The sequence below is a fragment of the Oncorhynchus kisutch genome, linkage group LG20 (assembly GCF_002021735.2).
Source record: "Oncorhynchus kisutch isolate 150728-3 linkage group LG20, Okis_V2, whole genome shotgun sequence".
Lineage (NCBI taxonomy): Eukaryota > Metazoa > Chordata > Actinopteri > Salmoniformes > Salmonidae > Oncorhynchus > Oncorhynchus kisutch.
The window spans coordinates 37128146-37151052 of record NC_034193.2 but is presented as its reverse complement, the minus strand read 5'-3'; the positions used below and the strand labels follow the sequence as shown (position 1 = coordinate 37151052).

General features: G+C 42.9%; 1 protein-coding gene across 3 annotated transcripts in view; it reads left to right on the top strand.

Annotated features, from left to right (window-relative positions):
- LOC109875512 (uncharacterized) overlaps nt 1–22907 on the top strand; it is a 36289-nt gene that overhangs the window by 9982 nt on the left and 3400 nt on the right. Inside the window, exons 2-19 of one of the 3 annotated variants that reach the window (XM_031799780.1) lie at nt 828–992; nt 1365–1483; nt 3907–4024; nt 4331–4408; nt 5097–5212; nt 9280–9433; nt 9700–9842; nt 9942–10035; nt 10348–10500; nt 13110–13259; nt 13462–13671; nt 14572–14724; nt 17439–17656; nt 17875–18058; nt 18249–18407; nt 18766–18903; nt 19033–19098; nt 21089–22804. In XM_031799780.1, the coding sequence (XP_031655640.1) occupies nt 828–992; nt 1365–1483; nt 3907–4024; nt 4331–4408; nt 5097–5212; nt 9280–9433; nt 9700–9842; nt 9942–10035; nt 10348–10500; nt 13110–13259; nt 13462–13671; nt 14572–14724; nt 17439–17656; nt 17875–18058; nt 18249–18407; nt 18766–18903; nt 19033–19098; nt 21089–22780 (4110 nt within the window). In that variant the 3' untranslated portion in view covers nt 22781–22804. Of the gene's footprint in view, nt 1–827; nt 993–1364; nt 1484–3906; nt 4025–4330; nt 4409–5096; nt 5213–9279; nt 9434–9699; nt 9843–9941; nt 10036–10347; nt 10501–13109; nt 13260–13461; nt 13672–14571; nt 14725–17438; nt 17657–17874; nt 18059–18248; nt 18408–18765; nt 19099–21088; nt 22805–22907 lie in introns of all 3 variants that reach the window. The other 2 variants (XM_031799779.1, XM_031799781.1) reach the window with 2 other exon arrangements.

The following is a 22907-nucleotide window of genomic DNA, read 5'->3' as shown; positions in this document are numbered from 1 at the left end:
TTGTCACGGTTCATGAATCCACTGCCTCCCTTTCTCTTTCTCTTTCTCTCTCTCTCTCTCTCTCTCTCCCGTGTTTGTGTGGGCGTGGTTCCCAATCTCGGCCTGATTGTCTGTGCCAGCTGGAATCACTTATCTTCCCTTTATATGTTCTGTAACCAGTGTTTCTTGTTGTCAGATCGTTGTTACTTCTCTGAGTTTGTGTCGTGTGTCCGTGCTCATCTCTCACCGCCCTTGTGTGGATTATCTGCTGTGCTCCCTCCTACCCATCCGGACACACTCCCCTGGATTTCTCAGCACGCTATCATCGGAAGATGCGCCCTAGTCCCTGGGTCGGATTCCGTCTGAGTACAGTCTGTCTGTCCTGTTGCTGCTGTAAACTGTATTCATTAAACCATCGTTGCTTGCATCTTGCATCCGCCTCTGTATTGTCACAATATTGCAGGCTTGTTCTGTTTTGACTATCAATAATATATTTCATGATTATATTGCAGATTTACTTTGTAACAAATGACTATCAATAATAGTACATTTACTCCTTTCTGCTTGCTCACTTTCAGATGTTTAATCCCGGGTTCCAAACTGTTTAGTTAGCCAAACACCTAAATCAGTGTTCCAGGATATTTTTATATACTCTTTTCAGTATATTTTCTGTATTTATAAACAGTAATCTCCTCACTAAAGGCACAGTACTCATCAAATGTAATCATGTCATCATGGATAGATACTTTATTGTAAGAGCATATCTGCTACAGTAAAAATCCCTTGAACTAATTTCGTATCAACTTGATTTTAAAGACTTGTTATTACTCAATCGTGTTTCTACACAGGTGGACTCTTGGTTCAAGAGGAAGCTTCGGGATCTGAAGTATGGCTGTAGTGTCCTTGGATGTCCTTTGCAGGACCCAGAGGACGTGTCACCGACCCAACAGCGAGACCTAAAGGACATTGAGAATTCCCTCATACAGATGACGAGAAGTCTGGACATAAAACAGGTTTGTGCTTCAATGAATGAATCAATGTGTAGTGCACAAAGGTCCATGATGTGGTATAGCTCATAATTCAGTGTATCTCAATCCATAAAAAATATGTTATTCTAGCCAAGGACTAACAGACCTGACTCAACTGATAAGTTAGCCATTAATTAGTTGAATCTGGTGTGTTAGTACTGGGCTAAAACAAAAATGTGCACCCTGGAATGGATAAAGAAATGTTATCATGTCATGGGCCTTTATGCACTACACATTGATTACATTTACTTCCTACAATATTGTACTGTATCCACATACATGCCCTCAAGTGTCAGAAACATGCATTGAGTGTACGTACGTGGTTCACAGATTCTTCCTTTCTAATGTCCTTTATAGGATGGACATCAGTACGAGACGCTTGACGTGGAGACCGGCCACGAGGGAGAGAAGAGGAAGAGACTGCAACAGATAGAAGGCAACAAAATCCCTTCTGGAGAGAACACCGTTAACCAAACGTAAGTCCCATTTTTGACTGTTTGAGCAAGATGCATCAATAACACCTTACTTTAATTAAAAAATAAAACAATAACAGTAAGGTATTCGAGGCCCCTAGGCTGTGATATACTCATGATAAATCATGGCCACTCGTGCTTTATTATAGTTTTTTTCTCTCTCTATGGCTAAATCAAATCAAATTCTATTTGTCACATGCGCCGAATACAACAGGTGTAGACTTTACTGTGAAATGCTTACTTACAAGCCCTTAACCAACAATACAGTTTTAAGAAAAAAAGTGTTAAAGTATTTACTCAAATAAACTGAAGTAAAAAATGAATAAATAAGAAAAATAGAAGAAAAAAAAAGGAGCAACAATAAAATAACAGTAGCGAGGCTATATACAGGGGGTACTGGTACAGAGTCAATGTGCGGGGGCACCGGTTAGCCGAGGTAATTGAGATAATATGTACATGTCGGTAGAGGTAAAGTGACTATGAATGGATACAGTGAGTAGCAGCAATGTAAAAATGAGGCTGGGGAGGAAATAGCAAATAGTCTGGGTAGCCATTTGATTAGCTGTTCAGGAGTCTTATGGCTTGGGGATGGAAGCTGTTAAGAAGCCTTTTGGACCTAGACTTGGCACTCCGGTAGCACGTGATGTGCAGTAGCAGAGAGAACAATCTATTATGACTAGGGTGGCTGGAGTCGTTCTCTGACACCGCCTGGTATAAAGGTCCTGGATGGCAGGAAGCTTGGCCTCAGTGATGTACTGGCCCGTACGCACTACCCTCTGTAGTGCCTTGCGGTCGGAGACTGAGCAGTTGCCATATCAGGCGGTGGGTGATGCAACCAGTCAGAATGCTCTCGATGGTGCAGCTGTAGGACATTTTGAGGATCTGAGGACCCATGCCAGATCTTTTCAGTCTCCTGGGGGGGATTAGATGTTGTCATGCCCTCTTCACGACTGTCTTGGTGTGTTTGGACCATGTTAGGTTGTTGGTGATGTGGACACTTGAAGCTCTCAACCTGCTCCACTACAGCCCCGTCAATGAGAATGCGGGCGTGCTTGGTCCTCCTTTTCTTGTAGTCCACAATCATCTCCTTTGTCTTGATCACGTTGAGGGAGAGGTTGTTATTCTGGCACCACACTGCCAGGTCTCTGACCTCCTCCCTATAGGCTGTCTCATCGTTGTTGGTGATCAGGCCTACCACTGTTGTGTCGTCGGCAAACTTAATGTTGGTGCTTGGCCATGCAGTCATGGGTGAACAGGGAGTACAGGAGGGGACTGAGCATGCATCCCTGAGGGGCCCCGTGTTGATGATCAGCATGGCAATGTGTTGTTACCTACCCTTACCACCTGGGGGCGGCCCATCAGGAAGTCCAGGATCCAGTTGGAGGGAGGTGTTTAGTCCCAGGGTCCTTAGCTTCGTGATGAGCTTTGAGGGCACTATGGTGTTGAACGCTGAGCTGTGGTCAATGAATAGCATTCTCACGTAGGTGTTCCATTTCTCCAGGTGGGTAAGGGCAGTGTGGAGTGCAATAGAGATTGCATCATCTGTGGATTTGTTGGGGCGGTATGCAAATTGGAGAGGGTCTAGGGTTTCTGGGATACTGGTGTTGATCTGAGCCATGACTAGCCTTTCAAAGCACTTCATGAATACAGACATGAGTGCTATGGGTCGGCAGTTATTTATGTAGGTTACCTTGGTGTTCTTGGGTACAGGGACTATGGTGGTCTGCTTGGAACATGTTGGTATTACAGACTCGGTCAGGGACCGGTTGAAAATGTCAGTGAAGACACTTGCCAGTTGGTCAGTGCATGCTCAGAGTACACATCCTGGTAATCTGTCTGGCCCTGTGGCCTTGTGAATGTTAAATAGTTTAAAGGTCTTACTCACGTCTGTTACGGAGTGCATGATCACACAGTCATCCGGAACAGCTGATACTCTCATGCATGCTTCAGTGCTGCTTGCCTCGAAGCGAGCCTATAAGATATTTAGTTTGACTGGTAGGCTCGTGTCTCTGGGCAGCTCGCGGCTCTGCTTCCCTTTGTAGTCCGTAATAGTTTGCAAGCCCTGCCACATCCGACGAGTCGGTGGAGTACGATTCAATCCTAGTCCTGTATTGACGCTTTGCCTGTTTGATGGTTTGTCGGAAGGCATACTGTGATTTCTTATAAGCGTCTGGGTTAGAGTCCTTGACTAGGCTACATATACTTTGTCCTTGGTGCTATGGATGTATATTTGTTATGGCTACCGTTAACATGTTGTTTTCCTATCTACTCCTATGTAACTACAGCTTTCCATGTTATGTAACAGTACTTGGTCTGACTTGAATTACTTTCACATCCATCTTGGATTTCAAGTCATATCTGGGAATTTGACCCCATTGTGATCCCATTGCCAAAGCACTGAACTAGATACTGTATCTCTTTGGTAGCTGGCTGAGGTTCCAGTCACTGTTAATAAGAAACTATCACCAAGACCTCAAACTGGCTCTGGACGTCTCCTCCTTCTACCAACAGGCTGACACCATCATCTGCACCATCAACAGGAAGGTAAAAAGGCAGAATAGGAATTTGGACAAGAGTCCTATTTTGCACCAGTGATCCTGTAAAGGTACAATCTGCAATATTTACATGCTGTTAAAAGTTTGATTGATTCTTGAAAACTATATGCGCCATGAGCTTAGTACAACTGTCCCCATCATAACATCATAACCCCAAATATAAGATCGTTTTACTCCATAGTTCCTCATTATTTGAATGGTATGTGGAAATGTGGTCCCAAGGTTCTGCAGATTATCATTGTTTTGTAATTACACGTTATTACACATTGACTCTGTTATTTGGTTTGTTTGGTAGAGAAGCGTCCTGTCTGGATCCGATAACCAGGGGAGCTGCGGTCAGACAGAGATCTACAATATTGCCAGCCAAATCATGGTGAGTGGCACATGGGGAATGTAGCTCAGAATAATTAATGCATTTATGGTGAAATGCAGCAATGCATCATTCATACATCAGGGTTGTGTTCAGTTCCATTTCAAGTGAAATACTGGTCGTTTACAAATGTTATCGTTGAAAATACTCAAATGTACTCCAATAGGAATTTAAAAGGAATACACTACAGATGTAGTGTATGGTGTAAGCACATTTTGTAACCTTTACTTAACTAGGCAAGTCAGTTAAGAACAAATTCTTATTTACAATGATGGCCTAGGAACAGTGGGTTAACTGCCTTGTTCAGGGGCAGAACAACAGATTTTTACCTTGTCAGCTCAGGGATTCGATCTAGCAACCTTTCGGTTACTGGCCCAATGCTCAGTACTCAAGACTACTTCAATCCTAAGTAGAGAAAAACACAGAGAAACTATCATAAGACAGTGAAACATAACACTAAAATCTAGACTACTCCTTCCTAGACCTTTTCTGAATCTTTTTTTGTGGCGTTTCCCCCTTAACCATAGAAGAAGCCTTCTATGAAGTGGTGTTACACTTCTGTGTTAAATCTAACCATAGACTTCCATTTTAAAGAACGTGGGTTGTTTTCCAAGACTGTAAATCAACTGTAAATGAATTGTGTCACATCCATCCACTACCCCCATCCCCTCCTCGACCACGCTCTCTCCAGATGCTGAACGAGACTGTTTCCCGCCTTTCGGACCTCCACCCTACCCTGGCTGCCAGAGTGACACGGAAGCAGGCTGAGGTGCAGGAGAGCTGGGGCCTTCTCCAGGAGGGTAGTGGGTAAATAAGGGTCCTAAAGCCCATAATGTTTCTCTAATGCAGCGTTTCCTAAAATTGGTCCTCAGGACCCCAAGGAGTGCACATTTTGGTTTTTGCCCTAGCACTACACAGCTAATTCAAATTATCAAAGGTTGATGATTAGTTGATTATTTGAATCAGCTGTCTTGTGCTAGGGCAAAAAACTAAATGTGCAGCCCTTGTGGTCCCGAGGACCAAGTTTGGGAAACCTTGCTCTAATGGCTTCCCTATTCCCTATATACTGTAGTTCACTATTTTTGACCAAGGCCCATGCGACTCTGGTCAAAAGTAGTGCATTATATAGTGAATAGGGTGCCATTTCAGGATACCCTATAAAGTCCTTCTATTATATAATACAGTGTTTCCTAACTCCAGGCCTTGAGTATCCCCAACAGCACACATTTGTTGTAGCCCTGGACAAAAACACCTGATTCAACTTGATGATTACTTAAGTAGAATCAGATGTGCTTGTCCAGGGCCACAATGTGTGTTGTCGGGGGAACTCGGGAAACACTGATCTAATATCGCATTATCTAGGGGTGTGTTACAAGGATGCCATCTATCATCGTATCTATATATTATGGCAATATTTGCTATAAATGTAAGATCAAATACTAACATCAAAGGATTTTGAGAATGTTTGCAACGTTCACACATGGTTCCTGTTTGGTTGGAGAACGCTGGTTGTAACATAACTCCTGAAACACCTGATTTAACTGTGACAGGGCTGGCCAATGCCCTTCACATAAAAAGGGTTTTACTAAAAGAACTGGAACGGTTTCTTCCAAATTGGGAGATTTATTTTCAATAAATATATAAATACAAAAACAGGCTTCAAAATGGCAGCACTAAAATGGTAAAAACATGGACTAAAAGATTTAAGCCCCAGAATAAAATAATAATCTTCACTGGTCTATCGTTGCTTACCTCTCTTCCCCACTGACACTCTCCCACAAACATTTAAAACATCTGTAGCTCATTATCTCATTTAGTGGGAGGGGCCTACAATTACCTCTTTAGCCAATACCAATTCAGACACAAACACTCAATTACTACACACTTAACTGGTTCAGGTGAATTGGTGGAATCGGATCTCAACTATGGCATGATATGAATAATGTATGTTAAGTAGGAACCATGGAATACAATTAACATAGAAATAAACACTCACAAATACAATTTAAATTAGGGGCAAGGTTCAAATGTTCAAGTGAGGATGTGTTTGCATCACTCAACCCTATTGGTTTATTGAAGACTGTGTATATTTCGCTCCTGAAACCACAGTCTGACAACCAGGTTGCTTACCTGTAGCCTATTTTTCAGTGGTGGAAAAAGTACCCAATTGTCATACTTAAGTAAAAAATAAAAGATATCTTCATAGAAAATGACTCAAGTAAAAGTGATAGTCACCCAGTAAAATACAACTTGAGTAAAAGTCTTAAAGTATTTGGTTTTAAGTAACAAAAGTAAATGTAATTATTCAAAAATACTTATGTATCAAAAAAACAAACAAAAAAAAACACATTTCAAATGCCTTATATTGAGCAAACCAGATGACAAAATGTATGTTTTTTAAATTTACTTACGGATAGCCATGGATAGCCATGGACTAAGACATAATTTACAAACAAAGCATTTGTGTTTAGTGAGTCCGCCAGATCAGAGGCAGTAGGGATGACCAGGGATGTTCTCTTGATAAGTGTGTGAATTGGACCATTTTCCTGTCCTGCAAAACATTCAAAATGTAACGAGTACTTTTGGGTGTCAGGGAAAATGTATGGAGTAAAAAGTACATTTTTTCTTTCGGGAATGTAGTGAAGTAAAAGTTACCCAAAAAATGTTTATTTTTATTTTTACTTAAGTACATCACACCATTGCTATTTTTCCCTCCATAAAATCGCTTATATATGGTAGTGCTGAATAAAGTAATCAATGGAGGTCACCAATAATTGAGTTAGCGAGCCGTTGCTACACTATAATGATACAAAATGGGCAGCCCTTTTGACCCAACCCACACGTCGACTCTGAACTTTTCAACGTGTTGATAAACATTGCTTAACAGTTTATGTCTGGATGAACTCATGGAATATGTATTCCAGATGAAAAGGTTTGATGTTTACAATTGGATTAAATGGAAAACATACTCGGTGAATAAGATGATTTTTTTTTCTACTAACACTCTTGTTGCGTAAATAACAAGACATTCTGGCATTAGAACCAATGCCCTAATGGCAACTGAAGCCGACATTGAAATGATTCTTGCCCTAATAAGCCACAGTCTGAGTTTCACTCGTAACAAATGCTGTCCAAATAATCGCCATGGAATCAATTCAGGGGAATTCATTCTTGACATTCTCTTTGCATTATGCAATGCTCCAACTTTAAACATGACATGGATTTCGCAAGCCCCTGTGTCACAGTGAATGTGTTCTGTGTAGGAGCTGGTGCCAAAATGAGATATGGATGAATATCGAGAAAGACATTTTGGGGGGAGATTATACTATACGATAAACCTGCTCCTAATTTCTTCAGCAGATGTGTGCAGGGTGCCTCATAAGTATGGTATGGCCTAGTGACCAGGGATACAAACGGATGTAGCTTATAAAGCTAATTGAACAGAAGTATACTGGTCAGTTACCATGTTGGTCATTCGATTGTGGGTTAAATGCACTTCTGCCTTTAAAGTCACATTTTGGAAGTTTAATTACAAATGTTCTACCTCAGATTTTGGATTTAAACTGTATGGTTTACAGAGGCATGAACACATTTCTTAACCCATTGAACCATAACATTTTAGGGTATCAAACCTTTGAAATATAAACAGATGACCCACATTCCAAGCATCTGTGTGGAGAGGTGTGCCCATTTCAGTATCACAAACGTTGTATTTTTGTTGTAAGGGCGGCAATGGGCTCTCTTATGTCAAAACTGGAAATAGATTTCCTTAACGGGCGCCAGCGAGAAAGAACGTTCGAATTAAAGACAACCGACAAGACACGACATACACAAAGTGTTCCTTTTTGATTCCAAGATTTCTGACTCCTCCCAGCTGTTCCCTCTCTATTTTATAGTTTCTTTCAAAAACAAAAGCACTTTCCTGAAACCATGACCTCACCCCTTTAGAGGGGGGTGACATCATTACTTTATACCCCTGCCAGCCCCAGTCAGTCTCTCCAAGGACAAAGCCCTCTGTCTGTTCAGATTGTCATGGTTGCATAACATGTCATTAGCTAATTCAGCTTATCTGGTGGATCCAGTCAATGTTGTTCATCCTGGGATTTCTGAGTCATGTGACACGTCTCCAAGCAGAAGCGCTCTAGACATGTTGAGGAGTGCTCAAACTTGTGGGTATGACTTAAACCCTAAAGAATATACAGTAAAACTGATTTACAGGCATCCGCAGCTGCCACAAATGATCCACTTTGGACATATTGTCTCTAATGCATGACAATACGTGCTAAGCCGTGGTTAAGTGGTATCACTCCCTTCGCTATGTACCACAGCCCTGGAGTCCAGAGTTCAACCTTCGTGTCCACCCTTCTGACCTCTCCCCCACATCTATCTACCCATTTGTTTCCAATCTGCCTACATTAAAAGCACTAAAATGCAGTGTGTGTTTTATTTTAACACTCCACACCACAATGCTTTTCTCTCATCTTCTTTGTGGGGCTGAAAATAGAAGCCTCAGGAAACACAATTTCCCTAGTATATCACCGGGGTGGATACAGTACACCAATGTTTGCTGTGGAGAATGAGCATAATATCGTACATTGTAAAAGACTACTCCCGGACACATGACTACCTCTGCATGTTTATTGTTGGCAGCATTTCGGACAGTGACTTTTCTCAAGACAATTTTGAGTTAGTTCTCTATCCGAAACCACAATCACAACAACAGCTTGTTCTTGCTTTATTATGATTTTAGCCCAGTCACTCACATTAACTGTTCTATTTCATTACCAATGAACCAAGCACTGAGAGTATCAACTGGCCTTCTGGATGAAGTAGGGTAGGGTCACCTAAGTAACTCATAATGTTTTGCCATACAGGAGCGAGTGGCCAGATTTGCCCACCACCTTTGACATAGACTTCTCCTGTGATGAACCTGGCTCACTGAGTCCAACCAGAGATACGGAACATGAGGCCCAGACGACCATAGGAAAGGACATCAAAGAGGAACAGAACCGTCTCAAAGGGTTCGAGGTCAGCAGATCCATTTTTCAAATGACTAGGAAATTCTCTTTAAAAGTAGTTAAAGGGATGGTTAACTCAAATTACAAAATGAAGCTAGTTCACCCAAATTACAACATTACATATAGGTTTCCTTACCTTTAAAGCAGTCGATTAAAAACTAATATGTAATTTTGTAATATGGGGTGTAATTTGGGTGAACTGTTATGAGAATAGGTGGTACTTGATACCTAATTATATGACCTACTAATGACCTATGTCATTTCCTTTTTTTTTAGAACATGAAAGACTGTGGTGTCCCCAGGAAGCTGACTGTTTGTCAAGTTGAAGAACAGCCTTTCAAAAGCTATGCCCGAGTCTCCTGTGACACCACCAGCAATCTGGATGACTTGATTGGAAGACGGCGTGTGGAGAGGCAAGGGTATAGACTTTCATCAGCTTCTTGTTTTTTGAAACCAGATTAAATTGTTGATGACACTTTAAGCAGAACATTAAGTTAACGTATGTGCTTGCTTTGCAGAAAGGACCAGACAACACATTTCAACACTTGTTCTCCAGATTGCCAATCAGAACTTGGTACTCAGTTGCAAAATTCTACCACATCTGCTGATAAGGTAGCTATGGATTGATTTCTGGTGTTTCTTGTGGTCTGCTACTACAGTACCAGTACTAATACTTTAGAGTAAATATCCAATGACAATGTCCGCGAGATGAACAGGGTGTGTTGATTTTAACCGTGTTTACAACGTTGATACGGTGTAAACATCGAGAGTGAACCCCCAGTACACTACAGTGTAGTTTTCCTTCATCTGCAAATGATTGAATTTGGGCCTGGATGCATCCCACTGGGTTAACCAAACGTCACTTCCTCCTCTTGTTTTCTCTCTTCCTCTTCCGTTTCCTCACTTCCTGTTTCTTGGTTGAAGACTCTGTCATGGCTGAAAGACAACCTTGCTATGTCAACCCCCAGCCACCACACAGCCAGTCTGTGTGGTCCAGATGTGATTAAAAACCTGCCAGCTGATATTTACGAGGACAATGTTGTTTCGAACACGATTTGCTTCGACCTGTCCAAGGGAGTATGTCTTGTAGCTTTTCTTTGCATAATATGCAGTCTTTGCGACGGTACTTGTCGTATTCAGAAAGTTTTACATTGGGCAATTTATACTGAACAAAAATATAAATGTAAAGTGTTGGACCCATGTTTCATGAGCCGAAATAAAATATCCCAGAATTTTTCCATATGCACAAAAAGCTTATTTCTCTCACAAATTTTGAGCATAATGTTTTTTACATCCATGTTAATGAGCATTTCTCCTTTGCCAAGATAATCCATCCACCTGACAGGTGTGGCATATCAAGAAGCTGATTAAACAGCACGATCAATACCAGTGGCGATTTTAGCATTTAAATCTTGTTGGGGCAAACAAAAACTATTTAAAACAAATGCATGCCAGCAAAGCTACTACACAAAAGAACACGAAACAATACATTAATTGCACTATAATGGCGACAAGTGGTGCCCACAAACTCTGAGGGCCTGCATAAAGCTGTCACAATAGCAGAGCTTTCTTTCGAGCACAATGGAGTGAATCCTTGCCATCGCTACACCTGGCTATCAGCGGAGCCTTGTCTGGCAGCGACACAATTCATTCAGCCTCGTTTACTGCCTTTTAAAAAACAAAGCTGATATGGCTGACCATATCACCCGGGCATATTACATCAATTATGCAGCAGCATATCAAACATTTTTGGAATCACCTTGTTGTACGCGCCGGTCCTTCTTTGGCAAATTTTGTCATCAATAAAAATGATTTACAATTCCGAGTTGGATGACCGTTCAAAAAGTATTTTCCTGGTCTGACTTCCCAGCTGCAATGCTTGCTTCACTGATTCCTTCCAAACAACTCATTGTTGAATTTGCTATTTCCAAATTGTTGTGTAATGTTTATGTCCAATGGCCGATGATCACTGATACGTTTTATCTAGATTTTCTCATCATTATATTTCTTCATATGACAAGGATTAAAAAGGATTTGCCAGTAGACTTGATTCACGAATCATGATGATGACTGCTAGCTAAAATTATGAAAGTAAGACATTAACATGATCAGTCCAATCACAGCTACTGGACATAGCACTGGACATATATATATATTATTATTTTTTGCAAATGTGGGCCACCTGCCGTGAATGACGGGTTGCCACTGATTATTACATAGGTCCACATTGTTCTGGGGACAATAAAAGGCCACTCTATAATGTGCAGTTTTGCCACACAACACTGACACAGATGTTTCAGGTTTTGAGGGAGAGTGCAATTGGTATGCTGACTGCAGGAGTGTCCACCAGAGCTGTTGCCAGAGAATTGAATGTCCATTTCTCTACCATAAGCTGTCTCCAATGTAGTTTTAGAGAATTTGGCAGTACGTCCAACCGGCCTCACAACCGCAGACCACGTATAACCACGCCAACCCAGGACATCCACACCCGGCATCTTCACCTGCGGGATCGTCTGAGACCAGACACCCGGCCAGCTGATGAAACTCTGGGTTTGTACAACTGAAAGAAATTCTGCACAAACTGTCAGAAACCGTCTCAGGGAAGCTCATCCGAGTGCTCGTCATCCTCACCAGGGTCTTAACCTGACTGCAGTTTGGTGTTGTAACTGACTTCAGTGGGCAACTGCTCACCTTCCATGGCCACTGACATACTGGAGAAGTGTGCTCTTCATGGATGAATCTTGGTTTCAACTGTACTGGGTAGATGGCAAATAGCGTGTATGCCATTGTGTGGGTGAGCAGTTTGTCGATGTCAACGTTGTGAACAGAGTGCCCCATGGTCTCAGTGGGGTTATGCTGTTATGCTGATGTCAACAGGCATGAGCTACAGACAACAAACAAAATTGCATTTTACCGATGGCAATTTGAATGCCATGACGAGATCCTGAGGCTCATTGTCGTGCCATTCATCCGCCGCCACAACCTCATGTTTCAGCATTAAAATGCACGGCCCTGTGTTGCAAGGATCTGTTCACAATTATTGGATGATGCAAATGTCCCAGTTCTTCGATCGCCTGCATACTCACCAGACATGTCAACGATTAAATGTTTGGGAATACGACAGCGTGTTCTAGTTCCCGCCAATATCCAGCAACTTTGCACAGTCATTGAAGAGGAGTGGGACAGCATTCCACAGGCCACAATCAACAGCCTGATCAGCTCAATGTGAAGGAGATGTGTTGCGCTGCATGAGGCAAATGGTCACACCAGATACTGACTGGTTTTCTGATCCTTCTGATAAGGTATCTATGACCAACAGATCCATATCTGTATTTCCAGTCATGTGAAACCCATAGATTAGGGCCTAATTCATTTATTTCAATTTAATTACTTCCTTATATGAACTGTAACTGATTGAAACCTTTGACTGTTGCATTTTGCGTTTATATTTTTGTTCAGTATATGTATGATGAGATTTGCAGGGGCTATCAGAGTTGGGGTCTTTAATTCTGGCAAAGGGTTTAAATTGAACATGACTTTCATTATCAGGATTTTCCTATTCACGAATAGAATTTACAATTCAGAAATGTATAAATGTGACTGTTAAAATTGAAAATATTTTATTTTATCCTACAAAATGACATAATAGACTAGAGCAAAGATTCATGTTCCATGCTTTGGTACAGGAAAAGCCAGGGTCAACTCAAGGCCAGCACAAAGGTGGTGTGAAGATGGAGGACCTCCTTGGCCAAGTGGAGACGCTATGGGAAGTTCTGAGGAGAAGACATCATAGAAGCATGATTGATGCAAACAGCTCTGAAAGGCTCAACTTGGAGGTATTGATTATTGGTGTCTATATACACTGATCTGGGCCTGTATTCATAGTGTCTCAAAGTCAGAGTGCTGATGTAGGATCAGTTATGTATTGATGTATTGATGTACCTGATCCTAGATCAGCACTCCTATTCTGAGACACTCTTTGGTCCCCAGAGGGCAATTTATGCAGTATTGAAGACAAATCCATGCTATCCTTTGTAGAGGGATGACAATCATGAGACAGACAAGGATCGGCTCGAAGGACGCATGTCAGAATACAGGGCAACCACGGAAAACGTGGAATTCTGGAGCATCCCAGAAGTCAAGGATCTCTCTGAGACATTGGAGGAAAACGACAGAGGAATGCTGACAGAGCTGCTTAGGTGTCTTAACCAGGATGAAAACTTTGATCATTGTGAGGTAGAGGAACAGGTAAGGTTTCAGCTTTTTCCGTTCACGTGGTTTTCCAATGCCACTTTATTAATGTCCTCCTTGCAAGTCCGTTTCCTCAAACCTCCGTAAAAGAAAGGTGGGGTGTGTTTTTTTTCTAGATACATACACTCCCACTAAACCTCCCATTAGACCTCAACAAGACATGGTCACTGGCCTTGCAGGCAAAGCTAACCACACTCCAATTCTATCATCAGATAACTCAATTAGATTAATACAGCCACAATCTACCAAAATACTGAATAATTTATTTGAGTATCATGGCAGACCCCACAAATGGATGACCAGGGGTGCATGGACCACCCTATGGAGGAATTGGTGGGGGCCCTGGAGGATCTTGGTGAAGCAGTGGAGAAAAGAGGACATTCCCTCTATCAAAGTCAAGACATCCAAGAACTTATGAGTCAGATAGGAGTTAACTGATCCGTTTTTTATTTGGATGTGGTCCTCTGTAGCTCAGTTGGTAGAGCATGGTGCTTGCAACGCCAGGATATAGTGGGTTTGTTTCCCAGGAACCCCCGTAAGTGAAATATGCATGCATGACTGTAATTCCCTTTGGATAAAAGTGTCTGCTAAATGGCATATATTATATGATTATTTTCTGTTGCTTTTAACATAAAAAACACCACAAATTTGCACACTGCTTGTAGAGTTTCACAAACTGAACAATAGTAGCAGAAACAGCCTGACTGTACTAGCATTGACTGGTTACACTACTTCAACCAGTCAATGCTAGTAAAATCAGTCTGTTTCTGTTACTATTGTTCAGTTTGTGAAACTCTACAAGCACAAAGTCATTCTTTACCTATGGGCTAAAATAAAATCTGCAATGCCCCCTCTCCTTTCTTCGCTTCTCTCCTTTCCTCTCCTATCCTCTACTAGCAATCAACACTGAAGCTGCGCATCAACCAGCTCTTGTCCAGGTGTGCAGAGTTCAGCATGGACATTCTGGACACTGAGACAGACATGGCGGTCAGATGTGAGCCCAATAGTTCTGAACTCGAGGGACTGCAGGAGCAACAGGATGAGCTAGAGGTATATACAGTATATGTATGTGTGTTAAAAAGAGGACATTCCCTCTATCAAAGTCCAAGACATCAAAGAACTTAGGAGTCAGGTTGACTGAACAGTTTTTGATTTGGATGTGGTCCTCTGTAGCTCAGTTGTTAGAGCATGGTGCTTGCAATGCCAGGATAGTGGGTTTGATTCCCAGGACCTGTCATCTGATAGGGTACCGGTCAAAAGTTTGGACACACTTATTCATTCAAGGGTTTTTCTTTATTTTTACTATCATGTAGTAACCAATAAAGTCTTAAACAAATTAAAATAGGTTTTATATTTTTGAAGAATCTAAGTAACCACCCTTTGCCTTGATGACAGCTTTGCACACTCTTGGCATTCTCTCAACCAGCTTCACCTGGAATGATTTTCCAACAGTCTTGAAGGAGTTCCCACATATGCTGAGCACTTGTTGGCTGCTTTTCCTTCACTCTGTGGTCCAACTCATCCCAAACCATCACAATTGGTTTGAGGTTGGGTGATTGTGCAGGCCAGGTCATCTGATGCAGCACGCCATCACTCTCCTCACACAGCCTGGAGGTGCATTTTAGGTCATTATCCAAATGATAGTCCCACTAAGCGCAAACCAGATGGGATGGCGTATCACTCCAGAATGCTATGGTAGCCATGCTGGTTAAGTGTGCCTTGAATTCTAAATAAATCACAGACAGTGTCACCAGCAATGTACCATCACACCACCTCCTCCATGCTTCACCATGGGAACTACACATGCGGAGATCATCCGTTCACCTACTCTGCGTCTCACAAAGACACAGTGGTTGGAACCAAAAATCTCAAATTTGTTTGATATTAAGAGTTAACGATTATATACTTAACTAATAGTAAGACATTTCTGTTCTATTAATGCTGTGTTTCTGTAAAGGGATGGTCTCCACTAACGTCCTGCCGTTAGTCTGGGAGTATAGTCAAGCAATGGGTTTTGCATGAGATCGCTTGAGCTGACAATGATTTAAAAACCTAAAGTTCCCAAAGAACACAGTGTCCTCCATCATTCTATTTATTTATTTTTTATGTTTCTTTGTAATAGACAATTGATAGTTACAGTCCTGTCCCATCGAGAGGTGAAGGTAGAGAGCCATGCGTCCTCCGAAACACAACCCTGCCAAGCCGCAACCCTGCCATCCCTGCTTCCCCGTCATGGCTCGAACCCAGGTCTGTAGTGACGTCTCAAGCACTGCAATGCATTGCCTTAGACCGCCGCGCAATTCGGGAGGCTGACCTCCATCATTCTAAAATGGAAGAAGTTTGGAACCACCAAGACTTCCTAGAGCTGGCCGCCCGGCCAAACTGAGCAATCGGGGGAGAAGGTTCTTGGTCAGGGAGGTGACCAAGAACCCAATGGTCACTCGGACAGAGCTCCAAAGTTTCTCTGTGGAGATGGGAGAATCTTCCACGAGGACAACCATCTCTACAGCACTCTACCAATCAGGCCTTTATGGTAGACTGGCCAGACGGAAGCCACTCCTCAGTAAAAGGCACATGACACCCCGCTTGGAGTTTGCCAAAAGGCACCTAAAGGACTCAGACCATGAGAAACAAGATTCTCTGGTCTGATGAAAGCAAGATTGAAATCTGAATGGTCTGAATGCCAAGCGTCATGTCTGGAGGAAACCTGACACCATCCCTAAGGTGAAGCATGGTGGTGGCAGCATCATGCTGTGGGGATGTTTTTCAGCAGCAGGGACTGGGAGACTAGTCAGGATCGAGGCAAAGATGAATGGAGCTAAGTACAGAGAGATTCTTGATGAAAACCTGATCCAGAGCACTCAGGACCTCAGAATGGGCGAAGTTCACCTTCCAATAGGACAACGACCCTAAGCACACAGCCAAGACAGCGTAGGAGTGGCTTCGGGACAGTCTCTGAATGTCCTTGAGTGGCCCAGCCAGAGACCGGACTTGAACCTGATCAACCATCTCTGGAGAGACTTAAACAGCTGTGCAGCAACGATCCCTATCCAACCTGACAGAGCTTGGGAGGATCTGCAGAGAATGAGAGAAACTCCACAAATACAGGTGTGCCAAGCTTGAGGCATCATACCCAAGAAGACTCATGGCTGTAATTGCTGCCAAAGGTGCTTCAACAAAGTACTGTGTAAAGGGTATGAATACTTATGTAAATGTTATATTTCAATGTTTTATTTAATACATTTGCAATTTTTTTGGAATAGGGCTGTAACGTAACAAAATGTGGAAAAAGTCAAGGGGTCTCTATACTTTCTGAATGCACTGTTTAGTCCAGTGTTTTCAGAGATATTGTGTATGCTTCAGCTTGCTTTAATGCTCCATAGCATTGTATTTTTTTTTAAAACTCTAGAATTGTCAGATCTCATCTCAGAGTCATAGACTTTACACCTGCGTTAAAATTTCGAACATCATTAATAAAGGATAGTTCTCTCAAACTATCCAGCATAAGCTGTCAATAGTGTAATCTTGGCTATCCAGTCATGATACATGATGAGTTCAATCATACTAGCCTTGGTGTCCCTTTGTAGATTGTAAGAACAGAAAAAAATATAGATTTTGTTTTCATAGGTTAATGCAACCCTATGTCCATTATCTATCATAAGATTATGACAGGCTTAAACTCTGATACAAAAATATTCAACTCACCCGCGAGAGTGTAATTGTTCCACATACAGTATAAAACATACAGTATGATCTTCTTTCAGAGGGACTATCAGGTCATAAAAGAGGAGGTGGAGGAGATTGAGGGACTGGCTTCGCAACTACAGGTCCTCCTACCTGAGATGGCAGGGGCTTTGGGGGAGAACGTCCATGCGACCCAGCAAGCTTGGCAGGAGTTGGGCTGGAGCATCGCAGAGAACCAATGCAACCTCCAACAATTTCGGCAACTGCAAGATTTCCTTAGGGCCTACCTGGCCATGATGTAAGGGATTACACATACAGTGTGATGTCAAATATTGTTCTTGGTACAATTGGTTCAACTGGAATGTTGCGCCTGTTTTGACCTGAATAATGTACATGTATATGTTTAGTGCTCACGAATGCTTATTGTAATAACCAATTTACGTACTGAGCCCCCCCCCCCCCCCCCCCCCCCCCCCCCCTCCCCCCCCCCCCCCCCCTCCTCTCCCTCCCATACAGCTCATGGACAGAGGACACACAGACTTGCATTTTCTCAGAGGCTTCAGCCCAGCAGTGGAGATTGGCAGAATCGAGTGTTCCATCTGAGCTACATCTGAGGATAGAGCAGAAGTTTGACGAGTTTGACAAGCTCGCTGCTGCTGGGCAGAAGCTTATCAAGGAGCGACATCACTTGGCAGATATTGTGAGTTATTTTACAACAGGGGTCACAAACATATTTTGCCCTGTGGACCACAGCCTTTGAAAAGACTATGATTAATTAAATGATTTTGTACTTTCACTTGTTTTAAAAATGGAACTAGTCTAGTTGCACAAACCCCAAATGACCCAACCATTAGAAGAGACTGAAAATATCTGGGCAACTGTTTCTACAGATAAAGGAGAGGACTGAGGAATTGCAAAGCATGCTGGGATGGATCCTGGTGTACTGGAGGGCACAGAAAGACCAGCTGGGTCGGGAGAGGTCAGGGGATTCAAGAAGAAGTGATGCCCCTCAGGGAGACGCAACCAGATTTTCACAAGGCCAACCCCAGGTAGGATATCCCTGCTACCCCCTAAAACATGTATTATAATAATAAATAATAAAAGGATATCCCTGCTTTCACGTCAATACGATATTTATTCATTATAACAAATTCTTTCAGAACAATACCACTGTTCTCTATTAGAATTCGACACATTTAATGCACTGAACTACATCGCTGTGGTGAAGCTACTGTATACATGTGTAATGTGTATAGAAGACCAAGTGCTTTCTGACGATATTCAACCTGCCCAAATCTTGGCAAAATATGCTCCTAAGGATCAAGGCTTATTGCACAAAACCTAAAAATAATTTTAAAAATACTTGAAATAGGAGTTATTGAACAAAATCTTTGGTTTTCTTTGCAGAATCTATCCTCTCTGGCAGAACACAAGTCCTCGGAAAGACTGTCCACAAAGCACAGGCTGATGCTGGCGAGCCGGTTTGAAGGACCACAAAAATCCCAACCGGGGATAGGTCACCATGGAGAAAACTTTGCCAAGCTGGTAAATGTCACACCACACGTCCCCTTGGCTGTGGCAGTAAACTCGCCCAGCATTATCCTTGAAGAGCCCGGTGCTACTGTCACCCCACTGGGCAGCAGCATCAACCTCATCCTCAGTTTTGACCAACAGCCACCAGGGGGCAGTCTGCAACAGGGGCCAGTGGAGCCAAGGCAGGCAGTGGAACCTGTGCATAGGGTGAGTACAGATCACCACATATTCATATCTACATACCACAAGACAACATCATCCAAATTAAAAGGGAGGATGCAAAGTTTTGGACAACAGTTACATTTGAATTATGTTGCTGTAGATGTCTGTAAGCAGGTAGTTGACCCAACGTGTACGATGATGTTATACTGTCAAGTCTACTGTCAAGCACAAATACACAACATGGCCAAATGTATGTGGACACCCCTTCAAATGAGTGGATTTGGCTATTTCAGCCACCCCTGTTGCTAACAGGTGTATATACAATTGAGCACACCGCCATGCAATGTCCGTAGACAAACATTGGAAGTAGAATGGCTTATACTGAAGAGCTCAGTGACATTCCATGTGGCACCGTCATAGGATGCCACCTTCCAAACAAGTCAGTTTGAACATTTCAGCCCTGCTAGAGCTGCCCTCGTCAACCGTAAGTGGAAACGTCTAGAAGCAACAACGGCTCAGCCGCGAAGTGGTTGGCCCCACAAGCTCACAGAACGGACCGCCAAGTGTCCTTGTCTGTCCTTGGTTGCAACATTCACTATCGAGTTCCAAACTGCCTCTGGAAGCTACGTCAGCGCAATAACTGTTTGTCGGGAGCTTCATGAAATGGATTTCCATGGCCGAGCAGCTGCACACACACATTCACCATCTGGCAGTCTGACAAACAAATCGGGGTTTGGCGGATACTAGGGGAACGCTACCTGCCCCAATGCATAGTGACAACTGTAACGTTTGGGGGAGGAGGAATAATGGTCTGGGGCTGTTTTTCCATGGTTCAGCCAAGGCCCCTTTGCTACAGGGAAGGGAAATCTTAACCCTATAGCATACAATGACACTCTAGACCAGGAGTGGGCAATTCCAGTCCTCGGGGGCCTGATTGGTGTCACAGTTTTGCCCCAGCTAACACACCTGACTCCAATTATCACCTAATCATGATCTTCAGTTTAGAATGCAATTTGATTAATCAGCTGTGTTTGCTAGGGATGTAGAAAAAGTGTGACACCAATCAGGCCCCAGAGAATTGAAGTTGCCCACCTCTGTTCTAGATGATTGGTTAACTTAAACTTTGTGGCAACAATTTGGGGAAGGCCCTTTCCAGTTTAAGCATGACAATGACCCCGTGCCCAAAGTGAGGTCCATACAGAAATGGTTTGTCGAGATCGGTGTAGAAGAACTTGACTGGTCTGCAGAGAGCCCTGAACTCAACCCCATCGAACACCTTTAGGATGAATTGAAATGCCAACTGCGAGCCAGGTCTAATCAGTGCACAACCTCACTAATGTTCTTATTGCTGAATGGAAGCAAGTCCCCGCAGCAATGTTCCTACATCTAGTGAAAAGCCTTCCCAGAAGAGTGGAGGCTGTTATAGCAGCAAAAGTGGGGACCAACTCCATATTAATACCCATGATTTTAGAATGAGATGTTCGACGAGCAGGTGTCCACATACTTTTGGAAAAGTACAAAACATCTAGCAGAACCTCAAGACTTTCAGACACATTTCTATTGTGTTTATCTTAAAAAGCTTTAGACTGGGATAGGGAGAGCTGATCCTAATGGCCTAGAGCAGCTATTAGTAAAGGAATGTGCTGTAAGATTTCTGTAAGGTCCCCAATTCCAGAAGTGGTGTTTCATCAACTTGGCTCACACTCAGTGGATTAGTAATGGTCAAGCCATTGCCACTGCAGTTGGGTATGAGACCACCTCATCTCCATGTGATTTTGATAAGTTTTGCAGAATGTGTGATCCCACTTTGAAGGCTTGCAGCTGAAGTAATGTCTTAAAATAACGTACAGTATTTTCCTACAGAATCAACTACATATTTCATAAAGTTTGCACGAGTATCAAATTGGTTCTTCGTAAATTAATCTAAGATGTCTTTGATCATGGTTGCATAAGCATTTAACTTCAAGGATAATGAAAGTCTCATTTTGAAGAGTTTTTGTATTTTAATACATCCAATTATCTAAATCTTTTTCAGGTGAGCACCTATCTGCAAGTCACAGATGGAAGTCCTGTTTTTGAAGAGGTGGCATCGCCTCATATCACAGACACGAGCCACGTGTCGACCACCGTTTCCACAAGCTCAACCAACGCCACTTTCATACCCCAAGTCAGGACTGTCTTGCTCCCCACCTTACCCAGAACCAGTTCCACCTCTACCTTAAACCTGAAGGGACCGATGAAGAGGAGGAAGAAAATGACACACAGGCACACTGTGACTGGCATTGTCGGAATGCCCAAGCCGGAGGGGGTTACTACCGTGCCCATCGGCGCCACGCACAGAGCCTACACCTGGCCACTGGAGGATAAGAAGGAATGCCATGCCAAACAAGGGAGTCCAGTTAATACAGAACTCCAACTGTATATCAAAAATAATTCTGTGGTGAGTGTCATAGATGGAAACTCTTCAGACACGTCAAGCATTCCTACCGTTCCTACCATCCAGGGGCATTTCTTGCATGGGCCCAATGAGATCACCATTAGGCAAGACAAGAGCCGCTATGGCGTTATCCCTCTTGGGTCGATGTTGAGCTTTGACCTACCCAAGGATTGGGGGAAAATCTCACAGATAGGTGCAAAAGACCTCACAACAGAGAAAGTGCCTTCTGAAGCCAATGGGGACCATGCCAGTCCACCTTTGAATCTGTATATCTCAAACACACTCGGTCAGACTCACGCATCGTCCAAAGTAATTGGACAGACTTTCGCCCTCATTCCAGAGAAGGAAAGGCATCTTGAAGCTGATGGGGAACATGACAGTCCGAATGGTTCACCTTCGATTCTGTGTAGACCGCCAGGATCAAATACACTCAGTCTAACTCAGAAAGTGATTGGGCAGAATTTCACCCTCAGTCCAGGGGAGGAAAGTATCTGCAAAACAGGGGACTTTGCTGTTCAAAATGGTTCACCTTTGAATCTATACAAATTGGCAGACTCAAACACACTCAGTCAGACTCACAAAGTGATTGGTCATACTTTCACCCTCAGTCCAAAAGAGGAAAGGAGCTGCGAAACAGCAAGGCAGGACTCGCAGAAGGTGAGTGCAGAGTCAGTTTCTCTTTTGGTTCAGTGTATCTCGCTTCCTGAGAAAGATGACGTCTATCACGACCTAAGATGCGCCACAAGGAGTCCTGCCCTTGCTGCTGGACATGAGAACATTTTCTCCAGCACTGTTGGTATCCACGATGAGGATAAGGTTGAGATTTCTATTCCAGTGGCCATTTTGGACTCGAACAAGCAACGCACTGAACCAAACTGCAGCAGCTCGATGCATGACCACACCCGCACTGAACCGTCACAGAACCACAAGCACAACTGTTTAAGTGTTCACACTAAGATTCAAGACCTCAATAACCACATATACTTCCCTTCTGCAAAGAGGCAATTCACTTTCCAAAGTGCACTTCGAGTTGTAGAGATCAATGTCTTGTCTACTGTGTCTGAAGACTCCACATGGATGGGTGTGCGCAGGTCTGGACGAGTCATTGTGTGCTCTGAGGACAACTGTTGCGTGTGCTCCGACAGCTCCGCACCAATGATGGTATTGGAAAAAGAAACTTCACCCAAAAGAGAACCAGATCATATTCATCCTGATCATTGGCAGTTTGAGGAGGAGGAAGAGGAGCTGGAGGATATTTGGAATGGCACAGACCGGGAAAGAGCGCCTTGAATTACTGTGGTCCAAAAATACGAGGTATTTAGATCAACAAAAGTGTCCATCTTATATTTGTATATATCTGCACTCATAACACACACACCGCACACACAATACATCTGCATTAGTGTAATATACATAC